General features: G+C 33.2%; 1 protein-coding gene across 3 annotated transcripts in view; it reads right to left on the reverse strand.

Annotated features, from left to right (window-relative positions):
* Window positions 1-19,492, reverse strand: part of pcm (5'-3' exoribonuclease pacman) — a 188,186-nt gene that overhangs the window by 57,681 nt on the left and 111,013 nt on the right. For all 3 annotated transcript variants that reach the window (XM_075355315.1, XM_075355316.1, XM_075355314.1), the window contains 5 exons: window positions 18,697-18,811; window positions 12,137-12,294; window positions 8,940-9,103; window positions 1,070-1,259; window positions 800-920 (listed from right to left, as the gene is read on the reverse strand). In XM_075355315.1, the coding sequence (XP_075211430.1) occupies window positions 800-920; window positions 1,070-1,259; window positions 8,940-9,103; window positions 12,137-12,294; window positions 18,697-18,811 (748 nt within the window). The remainder of the gene's footprint in view (window positions 1-799; window positions 921-1,069; window positions 1,260-8,939; window positions 9,104-12,136; window positions 12,295-18,696; window positions 18,812-19,492) is intronic.

Here is a 19,492-nt window from a genome sequence, read left to right on the forward strand (position 1 = left end):
ATATTAGTAGATTATAATATAATCCCAGAGTGCATGTGGCATGCATTAAAGTTTCCTTTGTTTAAAATAAAATATAGCAGCTGTATGTTGAAAATATAGACAAAAAATACTCTTAATACAAATACATGATATAATAAAAAAAAGACAAATCTCATTAATGCAGTACAAGTCATTGTACTATAACTGTACTGTATTACAATTTTATTGGAATACCATAGATTTTAATAACCATAAATTTGATTTATTGAGTTTTACATATTACGAATAAAAATATTTATTACACAAAATTTGTAAATAGATTTATTTTTAGATATCAATAATACTTCATGCTTCAAGCATGTTATATATTTTTTATATTTTTATGAAATTTATTATATAATAAAAAATTAAAAAATGCCTTTTTGTTCTCTCCCTATAAGATTATCCTTTAAACTTAAAATACAATCTTTTATTAATCTTTACAAGTCATTAATTAACTTTGCTGACTTACAGAAAATTACTAATTAAATCATAATGTAACAGTGTTTTTATTATTTAAAATAATAATATAAATACAAAGCAACCCATTACAGAATTGCTAATAATTAATCCATACTTCACAGAATTAATACAGGCCAAAACTAAGCACTCTGTTTTGTAACTGGTAAATATTTCATTTATTAAAATCAGATAAAAATTATAAGACATGAGCTAAACCTAACAGAGGTTTAAAATTGAATTGTACATATTCAAACTTTAATTAATAATTTAACAGTAACAAATGATATCTAAAATCAACTAACTAAAAATCTAAGAATACCTGTAATAGTTCCTTTATAACCCAATGGTACTGTATATGAATCTCTAACACAAACAATGCGATCAAACAACTTATGTACAGCGGTTGGATCTGCAGGTAAACCACCACCACTTGTTTTTGGCTGTAAAAAAGAAATAATAAATTTTAAAAAGAACATAGTTCAAAAATCTCAAATTCATTAACAAAATTAATTTTCCCAGATAAACGATTTTAGAAAAAAAATTAACTGAATTAATAATTTAAAAGAATAGAAAAAATATTTTAACTTACCAGTAGTAGCAGGTGTGGTTTTATTTGCATTATAACAGTTTTACCAGTTCTATTCTTAGTATATTCAATAACTTTTTCTATTACACTGACTACTTCTTCCTCTAATACTTTTGAACCACATCTTAATCGTTCTGCCTTCATAAAATCTTGATCGTGTAACCACGAAACTAATTTTTTCAATTGTTCACTACTGTAATTAAAATACAGAATAAAAAAAATTGTTTTCATTTCACATTAAAATTTATTTAAAAGAAATAAAATCATAACACAACCCATTTAATTCTTTACAGAAACTTAAAATAAAACTCTATTCCTTTAATAATGTTATTAATAGAAAGGACTGTACACAAATTAATCACAATTTTGTTAAAATACAATTAAAAAGAATTATTGTAATAAAAATTTACCTTTTTGAGAAGTTATTTCAACAATTTATTTTTAGCTAAGAGTAATTTTTGTCTCACCAGAAAAATTTTTCACCATTTTTTAGCAATATGTTCACCTTACGTCTATGCACTTGATATTTTTCTAATTGCAGCCTGGAAAAAGCTTCTTTTTTTTTAATTTCATTTGTGAACAATTTTGTGATATTAAAATAATGACCTACATCGTTTGACAAATAATTCTGACCTTTCAGTAGACCAAACATATTAAAATACCTTGAAACCAGGTCAGGACTGTATGGTGATAATGGGTGGTCAAAAAGTGCAGAACCAATAGCTTATATGTAAAAGGATGTTTTGTTACAGCACAAAAACAAAACATCACTGTGTTGAACCACTGTTCAGAAGCAAATTTGCAAATTTTCCAAAAAAGTTAAAATTAATATTTATTCATTTAATGATGTATTTTGGGTGTCAGAAAATGGAAAATTAGTCAAAAATTTACACAGCGATAAAAAAAAAAAAAAAAACTCAACAGAACTATTAAAAACATCACTAAACAACTAAAAACGAATAACAAAACAAAAAAGTAACAGAACTATTAATGAAAACTGCAATAATAACCACAAATGTTCGAAGCAAGAAAAATGCAACCGCAATCATCAAGAGCTGAACCTAACCTAAATAATTATTTATTACTTAAATAATCAAAACATTACTGTTGATTAGTCAAGGTTAGCGAGTGTAGGTTAAGTTTGGTTAGATTATATTACTTATTTTCATGTTTTTATCTTTAAACATAATGTTTCACTATGATATTAGTATTTTTTTTATTTTCATTGTGTTGTGTTATTTGTATCACTATATAAATTTTTATTAATTTTATATTTTCTGACACCCAAAATACATCATAGATGAATAAATAATAATTTTGAATGAATTTGATATGTTTTTTTGTGATTTTGAGGTGAGGTACCTCAACTAAATAATTACCGTCAATTGTTATAATTCATCTCAGAAATGTTACATTATAACATTTTAAATGTTTTTATTTTTTTTGGATTTTCAAACAATTCTGTTCATTCATCTCGTCAATTTCCATGGACTCACTGAACACATAGATATAAAATTAATGAATCATGCATGATTGAAAATGTACAGCTACACAGCTTTGGCTTCTAATCAACTCAAAAGCCAACTCAGCTTAACCTTTTCAGATCATGTACCCTTGGAACTGGTTATGTACGGCATCAGTTTTAAAACGCTGTTACAAAATCATTTTGGCATCTAAGTCAGTTACTTTTTTTTTTATATTCATGAAGGAATCAGTTTTATTACACAATTTGAACGAAATTTATACGATGTAAAATGTTTTATTTAGACTAGAAAGAATATGACCATTTTTTTTCTCAGAAGTGTGCTTGCGTGTGTGAATTGTGTATTATAATTGCTATGAGGATTATGGATTTATTTATTATTTACAAAAATAGCTTATCTTACTAGCAACATATCAATTTATTGTAACACATAATAAATTATGATATACGACATACAAAAAAAAAGAAGGAATTTGTGGTCATAAATAAGTCACTTTTACTTGAGATAAATATCTTTTCAGACAAATGATATCGCTAAACATGTAACACATATTGATTCGTAATGAATAACAATATACAGTAAAAATGGTTTTTTGTCGATCTGAATAGGCTTTTGAGTGGTGGGGATTTTTATAAAATGTAGTTTTCTGAATCTAATTTCACTTATACTAACATATGTTACTAATCTGTGATTTATGACACAGGTTTTTCATCATATTTTGCCCAATTTTCAGCCGATTTGCTAGAAAGTATTATTTTTTAAAATCAGCAAACTATGTTTCATAAACACAAAGCAAAAAAAAATTTTGCTATTAAAAAACGTGGAAGAAATGGACAAAAAAAATTCTGCAATTAAATTATCATAATTTTTGTACAGTTTCAATTTTTTTGTTCTTACAGGCATAAAAAATATCCAATCGTAACGTTTTTTTTGTCAGAATCTGTTAAATCTCTCTAATATACTGTTATTTTTTGAAATTTTTTTCACAAGAGGGTAGCATAAGACTATGAAGGGAGGCAATCAGATACCAACATATTTTCGCAGAGCGCTAATCAACCGCGGATCATTGTGATGGGAAAAGGTTAATTAAGTGATAAATCAATTCATTAATTACAACATTAATGATGCCTCTGAGGCAGAAGAGCTAAGTGAATACTACTCATTAGAGAAACCCAGCCATTTTTTCAAACTATCTATCCATTTGATAATTTTGTAACACAATCAAGAGTAATCTCAAAAATAATCCATCTTTCTTATCAGGAAAACCAATCTGTCTCTACTTTCTCTTATAATTTCAATGACCGAGGCATTTTGCTTATCCATGCATACAAAATGACTCATAATGTAATAGTACCCAATTTGCATATGCTTACTGGGTGCGCAGGTGGGCAAATGTAGTAGAATCTAAAAATCATTGTCATTAAGTTTTCTAGTAATCCTACAATTACAATCTAATTTTAGACTCGCTTCTCAGTGTTGGTCAGGTGCACACTGAGTAAAATTATTTACTCAGATTTCTGGATATCAGTTTATCACTTTTCTTTCCTGTATCAATTCTTGCCCAAAATACTCTAAACAATAAATATATATGGAGATTTTATAAAAATAGCTGATAGAAAAACAAATACAGTTTTATTAAACTCTTATATACCAAATCCACTATTACCTTCTTTCTTTTTCTGTTTAGCCTCTGGAACCACCATATGGTATTACTTCAGAGGATGAATGAGGATGATATGTATGAATGTAAATGAAATCTAGTCTTGTACAGTCTCAGGTCAACCATTCCTGAGATGTGTGGTTAATTGAAGCCCAACCACCAAAAAACACTGGAATCCACGGTCTCAAATTCATATAAAAGTAACTGCCTTTACTAGGATTACCACTATTTTACTAGGATTTTAAGTCTGCTATTACCTGCTCAACATGTACTATACTCAGAAATGTCATTTACAATACTTAAATTTTTGTAAACTATAGTTTTCAACATTACTGTGCTTGCAGATGATGTGCATGTTAGAATACATACACATAAAGAGAGTTAAACTTAAAGAAGGCCACATCACTTAGTTTAGTCTATAAATAATAGTTTATTGATAAACATTTGCATAATAATTTACAAAGAGTATTGAAATGATGTCCACCAATTTCTATGCACTTGTCAACACATTTGACCATGTTCTTGGCTACTTTAGCTGTACCCTGTCTATTTTCTGGATGACATTTGTAATATTAATATTCAATTCCTGCAGGATGTGTGGATTGCTCATATAAACAATTTCTTTTAAGTAATCCTGCAGAAAAAATTCTGACTAGTCAGATCAGGGAATCTTAGTGGCCACATCCTTTAAAAATGATTTTTCCACCAAAATGAAATTCCTGAACCACTGACAGTAGTGAACCTTTTTAGCATAATCAAAATTAGTTAACTTATAAAAAAACCTGCATTTGATGCAGATAACATTTCATTATTCTCCTCACTGAAGTGTGGGCTGCAACCTAGTGAAATGTTCTTTTTCTGGCTTCATCTCTCAAAGATTTATGAAAGAACTTGTAACTACCCCTTCAACATCCTATATGATCTGTGTTGGGCATGTTTCTGGTCTAATACTGAACCCATTTCACAAAATTTTTTAACTAACTTCTGAATATCACTTTTCACTGATGCTTCCTTCTCAAATTTCTCCCTCAACATTTGCCGACAGAACATGAGATTTTGTCTAAAGTTTCCATCATGAATGCAAATTCTTCAACAGTTAACAATATTTTAACAAACAACACATGATTACTAAACCTTGTTCAAAAGCCAATGCTTGACATAGATTAGCAATACTCAAATGTGCAGACAATAAACAATCCTCCCCACTCCAGCTCGTCATACAAATATCTTCCACATTATTTACTCACTGCACACCAGTATATGCAATTTAATAAAAATATACCTTTAGTATAAACTACAGATTGCCAGGACCTCTTTTAAGTTAAACACTCTGTATATCTTGCATTACGGGATACATAAAACATAAATATCAGAAAGACCTGAAAAACTGAGATATTTAAAAATAGTTTTTACTATCACATAAACTGCAGATAATTTAAAAGAATGTGACCCAAAACTTCATGTTACATCAAATCAATTTTATAAAAATCTGAAACTATTCACAATTAATTTTTAAATAATGTATTTATTTTTTAATTAAAAAAAGAATAAGGACTCAAACAGTGTGTAATAACTGCATTTTTCCTTTAATTCCCGTATGTGGTGATTTAAAAAAGAATGTTAACAAACAAATATTTTTCACTTATCAACAAGCAAGACTGAGATAAAAAATAACCCGACAGAAAAGAATTTGCTTGGAATGGTCAAAGCACTAATTTTAATTACTTTCTTTGTCTTCTCCTGAGAGGTTTGTACCATACATTAAGAGTGACATCAAATTTGAGGGAAAAATTTAATTCCCTAATGAGCTAATAAGATGAAGAGATATTATTACTCAAAAAATACTATAAGTGAATTATGAAAATATTTTATGTCTCTCCAAAAAAAAAAAATCAGTAAAATAAAACAAAAAAAGAAATTTACAAGCACGGAACTCGGTAAACAGAAAAAAAAGATTAGTAAAGAAAACCCATTAAACAGAATAAAAATTACAAAGATGATGTGAAATTCATCATTCAGAGACATAAACAAACAAAAAAATAGTAACCAAACAAATGTCGAATAAAAATAAGAAAATATTTAAAATAAAAAAACAGTAAGGTATAACAGTAAAAATCACTTTCTTGGGATACAAAAATTAAACATTTTATCACAATAGTAAAACTAGAATCCATGCATGCAGCAGAAACATTAGCGATGAATAATTAATAAAGGAATACTGAATAATCTAGAACAGAATGAAAGAAAAATCTTTAGGAAACATTAGGTCAGAAATTCCAAAAAGATAAACTTAAACTAATTCTCAATAAAGATCTGCAGAATAAAATAGAAAGACTTTCAGATACAATGAGAAAATGAAGAATTCAACTACTACAATCATATCTTCAGAACAAATAAAATCAGATTTTCCAAAACAAAAAGTAAACAGTTCTGATTCAAGATCTGCCAGAACTAAAAATAACAGAAAAAAACATTATAGACAGAAACAATCTAAGCAAGATATTAAAAAATGAAAATCATACATTCCAGGAGAAACCAGTCAAAATGTAGATAAAACTCAAAATAGAACAAAGAAGGCGATGTTCAAAAGAAGGAAAAATAATTGGTAAAAGAACAATAACCACTAGTAATTGAGGTAGAGTATAAAGCACAAGAAACAAAAACACACTTTTAAAATAAAATGACCTTGATGTATACGACATTAAACTTCTCTTTTTTCAATAACAAATATTATATACAGCAATATATGACAATTGCAAGAAGTCAATTTTTTTTTTTTAATAAAACAGTTTAATACTACTAATACACTCAAATACAACTAATACATAATCGCTGTAGGAACCTAAATTCTTTTGTAAGAAACCGGCACTTAAAGGCAAGTGGGAGGCTAGCTTAGCCTGCAAACAACCAAAAGTCATCTTCCTAAACAGAAAGGAGGGCTCCACAAAACAACTGAAGAAATTAGTAAGGAATTTCAGACTGCCCTTCAAGGCAAGAGGTCAAATTTGAAAATTAGGAACATAAAGGATACTAGGAAGAGTTTGGTTATCGTAATGGATGACAAAGAGATAGTCATTACAGAATCTGTTGTTAGTAAGACGTTAGAGATCAAAGTGGATCTCTAGTGCAGTGTGTACCGCACAATACACACCTCCCTTAATTACCATGCAACACCTTTAGAAGTATAACTTCCTTATTACATTTATTATTAATTATTATTATTATTATATGTAAAAAAAGGCAAAGTTTTATAAAAATCTCTTCAAAAAAAAGAACAAATATGTCTTATAAGTAAAAACCAACCACAATGCAATGTCACAGCCTGTGGAATTAGTCTTAACCCTTTATAACCAGAACATTTTTGGATAATTAAAAAAAAAAAAAAATCGCATATTATATCATTATTAGTAAAAACACAGTACAGTGCCTTATGGTGGACTATTTGTAAGCTCGTGCTAAAAAATATATAACTTTTTTTACTACCAATATTTTTTGGCAGTTTTTTTAAAATGTAAGAAAACCAATGAACTATCTAGAAATGTTTTTTATGATCACAACTAATTTGAAAACTTTTTTGAAGACTAAAGAACCCAAAAACAGAAATAAAAACCAAAAAAATAAATCAAATCATGTAACTCAAAATCAAGCAGCAATTTTACTACAGGAATCATGATTTCTAGAATTGTTGACCTGTTTTGTGTTAAACCTGAAAATTTCATGATTTTTGGCAAGAAACTGATAAATTTTATTTCAATTTCGGTTAGAACTGTCAGTACCAAATCATTATCAAAGTGAATATTTTTCATTTTCTATTTCACTTGGTGTTTGAAAAATATTGCTAATTTTTCTCAGTTCTGCACATTGCTTAGTGAGTTGCTATTAACAACTCTCTAATAAATATTGCCAGAAAAAAGAAAACAAAACACGAGATGAAATAAGTATTGTTTACCATCCAAATGTTACAAGCAACTAAAAACAATCATAAACATGCTATGTTCTCTCGGCTCATCTACGTACTATGCAATACATCAATAAATACAGCATTGTAAAAGAACTAAATAGATTAAATAAAGCATTCCTTTTCACTCCAAACAACTATGATTTCACAGTCAACTCGAATAAGAAACGAAAAATATTTACATATTATACAACGAACACAATTAAATGTTCTCTAAAAATAAAAGCAAACAGTTGTTAAGTTCAAAATAACTATTTTTATTCACTATCTGAATATTATTACATGACTTTAAACAATAACAAATGTAAACTTTCATAAGCAGACTGCCATGTCAACCAAACACGCGATTGATTAGTATTGTCATTTTGACACTGATGAAATTTCACTAAATTGTCTTTCTTGCATAAAATGAGATTGACAAAAATTGCCAGTTGGTCTTTTTAGTATAAATATAAACCACACTAAAAATAAAATTGAACTAAAACTAAAAATTATCAAGTGGTTTTCAAACGGTTAATCTATTGGGTTCTTTGTTAGTATCTTATTCCACAGATGTTTTTCCAAGAAAAAAATATCTGTGTAAGAGACAATATTCAATATTCATTATAATGATTCTAAGGTGAAACAAAACAATTCAGAAAGAAATTGGACAATATACATAACCAAGATATGTAAATAGTCCTACTTTTACAACGATTACAAACAACATAAAAATAATCTATTTTAGTCGTAACACAAAACTTAAAATTAAAGCAGTTCAAATTTTTATACCTATTTTCAGGAAATATTTCACGTGCATAAAATATATCATTTAATACATTAGATGCAATGTAACTTATTACATCAGGAGCTATTTTCAGATAATCATTTATCAACTGTCCTGCTTTCATAGAATAGAACCACTGGCCATTTTCTTTCTTTGTATAACCACATACCTAGAACAAAAATTGATATTAAAATTGCAAACAGAATGATATAATTTGCATAACAAAGACCGCACATATATATTTTTTGTAATATCACAAAATAATGAAAATTTTTATTTTTATTAAAAAGAATTTACTTTTTCTTCTTTATTGATACTATCCGCTTAATGTACTCCCCACAGATATGGCACATTTATTTCAGTGTTATTGTCAATCCTCAAAATATTGGTGGAAACCATTTTTTGATAGTCCTGAGTTTGCTTAGCAATTTTTTCTTAATTTCATCTATCACAGTAAATTCCTGAGCTTTTAATATCCTCTTAATCAGTGGGAACAAGAAAACAACACAGGGTGCCATGTTTGGAGAGGAAGCTGCAACAACAGTACGGTGTTATTTCTGATTAATAATTACAATAACCCTTGATGTCGACATAACATTCTTACCACTTCAATGCACTTTATTCCTTTCCAATGTGAAATTTAAGCAAATCTTTTGTTCCATCTATTTCAAACAAAATAAATTTTCACTCACAATGAAATACATCCTAATTACTTGGCTGCCAAATTTGGACTATGTATCTAATTTTGTTGACAATATCTTGTCACCGAATGGCTTCAACGGCACATGGCACTTACTAACCTTATGATGGCCCTAAAAAGGGTCGTTTTTGTCGTCGACTGGCTTCGACAGCTTGTTGTAATTGCTAACCTTACGGTAGCCCTGAAAAGGGCTGTTGTCATCGACTGGCTTCGACAATTCGTATTTCATAACCTTATGGTGGTCCTGAAAAGGGCCGTGTTTTTGCGATAGCTCTGACAAGAGCTGTTGGATCAGAAGCTGGTCTCCGGCAAAGTCGAGGAGTTGCGGCTCATCCATTGAAGTCCAACCGGGCTTTCCCTCAGCAGCAGTTGGGTCCCCACTACAGCATGGCAGTGGTGGCCCCCAAAGCCCCACAGTGTCCAGTAGGCATCAATCATCGACCGACGCGGCCGAGGCGGTTCTCCCCAAGCGATCCCATGCTAGGCCGGCTCCTGCTGCTGAGTCCGCTGACCAGGGCAATTGAAGCCTGGCGAGCTGGAGCTGGAGCAGGAAGGCAGTATCTGCATCCAGTGACTTCCTCAGTGGGCTGGCCAGGCCTGCTGCTCCGGCAAGGATGTTAGCATCCGGCGGGGAACTTCTGTCTTCTTCCATCTTCTTCTTCTTCATGGTCTTCTCCAGGTGGTGGTCGACGATGAATTTTCACTCTTATGGTGCACGCTCTTTTATTAGAGCCTGAGAGTGGTGGGGCTGCAGCACTGCTTTGGTGGGAGAACTGCGCGGTGGTAGTGATGGTTGTATCAATGCATCCATATACTGTGCACCAGTTCGCATTTGAGTTGCTATACTGTGTTCGGCCGCCGATATTAAATTAGGCATATTAGGTAATCTATGTACATTATTACATCCACTGTCTTTTATATGAACCAGTCTAATGGACATAATCAGAATTAATTAAAAAATGTTCATTATTTTTTTATCGCACACATACATATAGAATAAATGCAAAATAAATTTTTCTGATGTAATAAATTTATCAGTTTACAATTACATTTAATAACTGAATATCAAAGTTATTTGTCAACAGTCACCTCATCTAATAAATTACAAAACATAATGATGAAATCAACCAACCCCAATAACAAAATTCTTCTACCCTATTCAAGTTATAGTAAGCGTGATATGTAATTCCCAGGACATGCTGCAATATCAAGTTAATAAGTATTTTTAAAGATAATTATCACCCTCCCTATATGATATTCACTGATAAAAAAAAAATGTAAAGTACTATTAAAAACAAAAAAAAATTTATTTATGGTTATTTATACAAGTTAAAAATCACAATTGGTCACCATAGTATAAAGTTAGTCATGTCTGTTATGTAAGAAGGTTGCAGTTGTTATGAATATTAGTGAAATAACAATAAATATTATTTACTGTTGTAGTGATAACAGGGTCAAATTCAAACATTATTACTTGTTTTTAAGGAGGAAATGACATTTTTATCATGTGAAAAAAGTTGCGTTTGATCTAGATTATGTTTAGAATATTAATACATTTTCAAAACACTAACTTAATTCTTGGGTCTGTGTATCTCTGGAAAAATTGCTGAAATTTATTTTAGACACAAAATTTCATCCATAGATTCTATTAAGTTTTAAACCATTTTAGTAAAAACTAATTTTATGCACAGCAATTTTGGGATTTGTCCTTTGTAAAGAAAAAACAATAAAATGAAATTACGTGAAAAATGTTTGATTTTGACATTTTTAATCATTGTGAATTACTATTTTAGCATTGATCCCATATCACAACCTTGGCTAGAGTAAATGACATTTACTTTGGTTAGTATATAGGAATTTTAATAAAATCAGATTAGCAACAATAGCTATTCAACAGGATAAAGATAAAAAAAAACACTATCACATTTCGCAGGAAAAATTCTAAGTGCTATAAAATGGACCTTTAACCACCAGTACTATCAAATGTAGATATAACAAAGTTTTATCTACTTTTAACTTTCAATAGATATTAATTAATAAATGACAAAAGCAAAATATTCCTCAATCGACTTTAAAGCAACAACATAAAATGTTACGTGTCTATAACTAATCCATTCCATTTTTTTAATATAATGATTACATCATACCTGCAAAGAGTTTTTCTACATCCAGAAAAATATTTTCTTCACCACAATAGTCCCACCCTACTAGAAATTGAATAATAAAGATTGAATAATAAATTACAACAGTATTAAAGACTTGTAAATAAATGACTACTTCACAGCAGATGAAGAAGTACTTCTATACTTTTGAAGGTAGCTACACTACACTTTGTGAAGGTCTTTTTTTATAGGTGGAGATGCCACATACAAAATCACATTATCATGAGCACGTAGGATAGTCAGCCTATCCTATCTTTCTGTAACCAGCAGAAAGATGATTAAGCAATTAACCTCTACAACAAACATATGTGTGTATATATATATATATATATATATATACCTCCTCATTCTTTTTATTGAATTTAAGATTTAAACCAATATTTGTTTTCTGAGCCGTTTCTGTTGAAGCACCTGGTTCCACATCCACCACAAATATGCTGCCCGTTATTCTGGATAATAGATGTGAAGAGATTCCTAATCTCTGAGCCATTGAATGACCTGAAAATGAAACAAACATTAAATACTATTCTGAAATATTAGTTTAAGCTTCAATAGACAAAATAATGCATACATTAACAGTAGACTGGACCAACAAGCCCAGTAATTTTTTATGCAAAAAAAGACATTCTAGATCAAACATAAACCTAAAAAATTGGTAGTATCTATACAGAGTGTAACATTTTATGGTAATGAAATGTGTGGACAATACACATATTTTTACAAAAGTAAAAAGAAAAGAAACAATGTCTCTGAAATTGAGAATTACAGGGATTTTGAAAATTTGGTGGTTTGATAAAATTTGAAATGGTGAGGTCTTAATATAAATGGGAAAGGAGAAGTTTATGTAACTCTTTTAAATAGAAGAAATAAGGTAACCAGATTTAGTTTATCTTATAACAAAAATGTATAAAAGATAAAAATTAAATAAAAATCTGGCTACAATCAAATAAGGAGATGGTTGAAGATGGAGGATGTAATATGTAGTAAATATGTTCAGTTTAAAGATTAGAATTAATTCTAATCTTATTTTTATAATCTCCCTAATCTTAATAGGGCATCGCCTTTCACACTTATCAACTCCCTAAGGAGAGGGAGCTTAAAGTTGTGGTCCGGGTATCCCCTTTGGGGCCATCTACAAAGAAGTGGGAAAGGAGCTCTCCTCACTACACTATGATGTAGCGTCAGTGAAAAAAGCTGACCATAAGGGACAGTAGGGAAACCCCTACGTGCTTTGAGGCACTTAAAAGAACGCCAGCCACCAGGGGCATCTATGACCTGGACAGTATGTTTTACTACAAAATAATAATGACGGCATTCATGTCATGAGGGGGTCCCCCTCAATGCCACAGATGCCAAAAGTTCGGCCACTCATCAAACTATTGCCGCAGGGCACAGCTTTGCGTGAAAAGTGGTGGGGACCACGAAACAACGTCTTGCCTAAAGTCGCGAGAAGAGCCCACATCGTGCGCGAATTACAATGGGCCTCACCTGGCAAATTATAGGGGATGCCCTTATTACAAAGAGCCCTTGGCCTGACAAAAGGGCACCCCACAAAAGTCCGTGATCATTGACGGGCGTAGCTGGGCACAGGTCTCCAGGGGGGTACCAAAACCCCAGTCACAAGAGGTTCAGTCCACGGCTAGTCCGGTGGTGGGAAAAGAGGCGCCACCTCCTCCCACAGCGCATAAGCCCCAACGAGTTTTGTGCGACCACAAAACTGACCAAAACCAAAATTAAGACTACCCCACAGGTGACAAAAGAAGTAACAAATTTGAGAAAACCACAGCGGGTGATAACCAAAACTCAAACTGTGGCAAAACCACATCCTTCGAGGATGCTGAAGCCGCATCCTCAAAGGAGAGCACCGGGAACGACTTTCTGGCGAGGATGTCAATAAAGGATGTCCTACCTGAAATTTTGGCTGTATTGCCCACCTGTCACAGGCGAAATCTATTAGGGACCTACTCCAGTCCTTGATTGAATGCCTTATGACCTTTCTTACCCAGTACGGTTAGGCAAACTTTGCAATTGCTGCAGTGAAATGCGCATTCTGCAGCAGGCAAGACGGCAGAGCTATGCCATCTGACCTACAAATTGATGTGATACTGTTAGCAGAAATGCACCTCAAGCCGGACTCACTGACCCTTCGGAACTGTTTCACCTACAGAACCGACTTCGGTGTAGAGCCACACCGAAGCCCCGCCAGTGGCGGAAGCGCTATTTTAGTCCACAGACGAATCATGCATACGCAGGTTGAGGTCCACATCGATTTCATGGAACAGACCTGCATACATGTGCAACATCTAGGCGCAGTATAGAGACTGGTCTCGGCATATAACAAGCCAAATTCATCTGTACTTGGCGCTGACCTAGATGCCATGCTGGAAAATTGGGATGGTCCCTTCATACGCATGGTCGATCTCAATTTTAAACACACGTCTTGGAATAGCCACGTAATAAATGCTAACGGCAGGTTGTTATGCGAAGAAGCGAGGGCCCGCAGGCTAGTCGTCACAGATCCTAAAGTGCCCACCTTCGTGAGTGAAAATTGTCGGTCGAGATCTGACGTGTTCAACATCGCGATTTTGGGGGCGGTACAAATGCCGTTCGCAATAGAAACAATCGATGTCCGGTCTTACTGGAGTTGGGCCTAGCGAGACCAAACACCAACTTCCTGAAGGTCAGTGAACTGGAGCAAGTTCCATGAAGCTCTCCAACGAGATTTTAGGCTGGTATATCCAGAACTCCTGACCAGACCGGAGGACATCGACAAGGTCGATCGCGTTACATCATCCATAAACGAGGCTCTGTCTTATAGCACTACAGAGAAGGCCACACGGCCTCTCCGTAACGATCTCCCACCTCACATTTCTGAGGCAATCTTGGAAAAGCGCCGGCTGAGGAGGAGATATCGCCTCACCCTGTCCCCCGACAACAAGTTGGGATTTTACAGCCAAACGGAAAAGGTGAAAGTGTTGCTGACAAAACATCGCAAAAAATCTTGGACAGATTTTCTCGTCTCGATGTCGGACATCTCTTCAGTGTTTAGGTTGAATAAACGGCTAGCGAAGTAAAGAAGCCTCGCCACCCGGTGCTGGGACGACGAGGTTTCTTGGTTTATTTAGAGTCAGATCGGGCGGAGGTCTTCGCGGACACACTGGAGGAGCAGTTCACTCCAAACTCCGCTGGCCAGAACAACTGCCATGCAACCGAGGTGAGCTCTTTCCTCGCGGACTACTTCGCTCAGGTAGAGGATACTCCCCGCGAAATAGACCGCGTCACTGAAGCAGAAGTGACTGCGGCTATCAAAGCCACAAGCCCCGATAAGCCCCCGGGGTGGACAGAATCAAGGCCCGAGCATACCGGAACGTTTTCCCCGCTCTCATAGCGACCATGGCCACCATTTTCACGTCAATTTTGTACATAGGATACTTTCCAGAATGCTAGAAAACGGCGAAAGTGGTATGCCTACCCAAACCAGTGAATAGACTATATTCTCCCCGGAATTACAGAACGATCTACTTACTACCGACATTGTCCAAGTCGTTCAAAAGAATTTTCCTAGAAAACTGAGCAGTTTGGGTTCAGAGAAGGCCACTTGACGACCCTCCAACTAGTTCGACTGGTGGATAGCCTTGTCGGAGGCTTGAATAGGAAAGCAGTGATTGTGGCCGTTTTCTTGGATGTGGCTAAAGCCTTCAATAAAATTTGGCATGACGGCCTACTATATAAATTTGCTCACACGATAGTCCCTGGCTGCCAATTCCAGCTAATGTCTTACCTACTGGGAAGACAGTTCGCAGTATATGTTGGGGGATCCTTATCAACTAGCAGGGCAATAACAGCCAAAGTTCCCCAGGGGGCAGTCCTTTTACCGATTCTGTACACTGCACTGTATACAAACGATATGCTGTTGTTGGAAGGCGTCAACACCACTTTATACACCAATGATATGGCATATTACTACACATCCCGAAATACAGATTACATGGTCAAGAGACTCCAACAGCAACTGGATTTTGTGGAGCCGTGGCTTGATAAGTGGAGAATCAAGGTCAACAGGGAAAAGTCTGTGGCCGTGCTATTCATATGCAAGCAATGTGCTCCGGCCAGATAGCTGGAAATCTTAGGGGAAAAAATATCCTTTGAGACAAAAGTTAAATATCTGGTAGTAGTCCTGGATAAACGGCTTACCTTAGGGTAAAATGTAAAATATGTTACCCAGAGGGCAAAGGCCGCTAGGGCTTCCCTAAACCCAGTGCTTAATCGAGCCAGCCCCATTCCGCTGGCGACTAAGATACTCGTATACAGACTCTACATCTTGCCAATTCTGACATACACCTACCTGGTATGGGGGGCTCTGTTGTGCTTTACGTTCCAGAAAATGCTAGAGGCCATCTAAAATGTAGCGCTATGGATGATTTTCGGAGCATCGTGGTTTGTCAAAAACACCACAGTTCGCTACGACGCGGACATAAAATCCGTCAGAAGTGGGTGTAACACAGGTGCACGGACTGTTCGGGAGAGCAGCCGTATCTGAGCACAGCCATATCAGGGACATCTGCCGAGAGGACCCTATACCACAAGGTGTGAGGAAAGGCATCATGCTGTGTTAGATGAACCACCATGAAAAGGCGGAATGAGGGTTTGTGTATGATAAACCAGGCCAGGAGCCTCTACATTGGGTGAGCCAACAGGGCACTCCCACAAATGACTGCAGGCCTTTATTGCAAGGTCATTAAAAAAGAGATATGTGCATAGTCTCATATTGAGCATAAAGTTGTTGTAGTTGATAACTGTATAAACATACGATTGTTTTTTTTTTCTTCTTTTACTAGTGCTTAACAAATAATTGAACATTTAGTTGGGTTGTATTTTATTCAAATCAAATGTAAAATAAATACATGAACCAATATTAATTTAATCTATCCATTATAATAGCCTACAACAGTATAGATGTAGATAAAATCTAATGTCCTAACAAGTGCTTAATAATAATAGAACACATGGATTTTTGTATTATGCTCAAAAGATGTCCTCAACAGGAAATAGATAAGACGCTGCTACCTGACCGTACCCTTTTCATTGTCTACAGTTAAGTTAGTATTAAGTATTCAGTTAAATAAATAAAATAAAACAAAATATCTTTAAACCTTTTATACAAATCCACTGACTTGGTATTTTGATCCCAACCTAATTTAATAGTCACTATTACTAACAGAAATTTATCTTACCTGATCAGTGTTAACTACTAGTAGACCACCTGATAATTCAAAATGATAAATGAAATAAATTGTTAACTTTCAAATTTTATTAAAAACATCTGAATCTAAGTCCATACTAACCTAATTAATAGGATAATAAATTTCAATATTAACCCTAATAATTTCAATATTATTAGGGTTTTTTTTTGCGCAGGCAGGAACATTAAGACCGATTTTGCAGTGCTTCATAAAAATAAAAAAACAAAAATTAGAATTTTATAAAAATTTAATATGTAGATAGGTTGAAACGTGAGATTTTTGTCATATTGTCCTGAACAAGGTCTGTTATATCTTTCTTGCAATACAGAACATGCCTCTTTATGTCTGTTTCAGGTGAACCGGCACAATGACTGTGACCATGTGATCCCACCAAACCCTTCCCAGACACACGTGTATCTGAAAGCTTCCTCCAAACACTAGGGCCCCACATGGAAGGTAAATTCCTGTTTGAATGAAAGGCTCTAGCACCGAAAGGACTTCAGAGGATGGACTGAAGGGAAATATTGTCGGAAGTACAAAGCACATACACGCTTAGTATCCCCGTAACAGCCCTAGTCAACTGTTTCTCATTGGTCTAAGGGACCAGAATGCAAATATGAAATCCGTCCGTTTTATTTTATAAATAAAATAAAACAAATAAAATCTATAACCGCCCTAAAACAGATGATAACCCACCAGATAAAATAGTAAGAAACAGCAGCAAGGGACATTTGTCCACGTTCTGCAGTTAGTAGGAAGAAAACAAACTCCTGCTATCTTTGCGTTCCTGTTCCTGATAGTGGTCAGTGTTTTAGATCTACATGTACGCTGTATCATACACAGAATAATAATATTTGAAAAGGTGTCCAATTTATCAAAAGATATTTTAGATTAAAATTCTTTAAAATTTTAAGAATAAAATTTTCCTATTATTGTTTAATTAAAAATGACTACAGGAATGAAATTCTTCAGGTATATTTCTAGAATGAAATTCTTCAGGTATATTTCTAGAGAAAACTCCTAGAAAATTTATGAAATGCTTTGTAGTCTAAGAATCAAGATCAATACCAAAACAGCCCGCAATTTACAATTAATATGGATACTAGATATTTTAATAATAACGCATAAACAGAATTACCTAAATTTTCATAAAAAACAATGGAAAACTTTTTTTTTTCTCATCATTCATTTAAATTATCTGATTAACAATCTGATATCAAAGTTGTCACTAAGATCTAACATTACATATTTTAAATGGCTGTTGAATATCTAGGAATCTTTTTTTTCATATCCCTTTTTTATATTAAAATTAATTCTTCCCTTTATAATTAATATTCATGTACATATAATATTTATTTTGTTTAAATTTATTTGTTAATATATTTTAATTTTATAAATAGATAATTTTAATAATTCTTTATCCATTTTGTTTAAATAAATTTAATTTATTCATTCACCTTATGTAAGTTCATTTTTTCTTCTCAAGAGACTCACACAGGAATTAGGAATATATAGGGAACTAAGTTTAAATCAAGTATTCAATAAAAATTCTTAGAAAATACTAATATTTTCATTTATTACTGCAACATCTAATGAAATTTATATGTAAATGAACATTAAATGAAATGTTCAATAACATCTGCTTGATCTGACTGACCTGTTAAAAATGAGGAACTTGTGCGACGTGCAACTTCAATAGCTGGCTGTAAATCTGGTTCAGATGTAACGCATACACTCAATTTGATTCTACCATTTTTACCACCCTCAGAAACCTAAGAATAATACACAAACCATAAGCAAATTGTGAATTTATGAATTAAAGGTAAATACTGTCATTCTCTAAAAATTTTTTAAATCTAAAACTCTGCAACATTCAAGGATAGAGTAAAAAGTTCTGAGCCTGGATAAAAAACAACATTTTTCTGGGTACATTTTGATTTATTATTAACACAGTCACACCACTGTGGCATTCTACAAGAGAACTTATGCCAGTTTGGTACGTTGATTTATCCAACTACTTAAAATAGCCATCTACAGCAGCAATAATTTCATTACTGGTCAAAAATCTCTTCATTCCAAGCCATTTTTTTTAGGTTAGGAAACAAATGATAGTCAGTGGGAGCAAGATCAGGTGAATACGGAGGGTGTTGAAGCAATTCAAACCATAATTCGTTGATTTTTGCCATTGTAAAGGTTGTTGTGTGAGCTGGAGCATTGTCTTGATGAAAAAGCACTTTTTTTTACAAATACGGTCATTTTTCCTTAATTTCATTGCTGAGATGCTGCAATAGCATCGCATAATATTTACCAATTATTGTTTCATCCTTTTAAGATAATTAATGAAAATTATTCCATGTGCATCCCAAAAAACAATTGCCATAACTTTTCTGCACGAAAAGTCATATTTGCTTGTTTTGAAGCAGGTTGACTTTTCCAACCCATTGTTTTGACTG

The sequence above is a fragment of the Lycorma delicatula genome, chromosome 2 (assembly GCF_047948215.1).
Source record: "Lycorma delicatula isolate Av1 chromosome 2, ASM4794821v1, whole genome shotgun sequence".
Taxonomy (NCBI): Eukaryota; Metazoa; Arthropoda; class Insecta; order Hemiptera; family Fulgoridae; genus Lycorma; species Lycorma delicatula.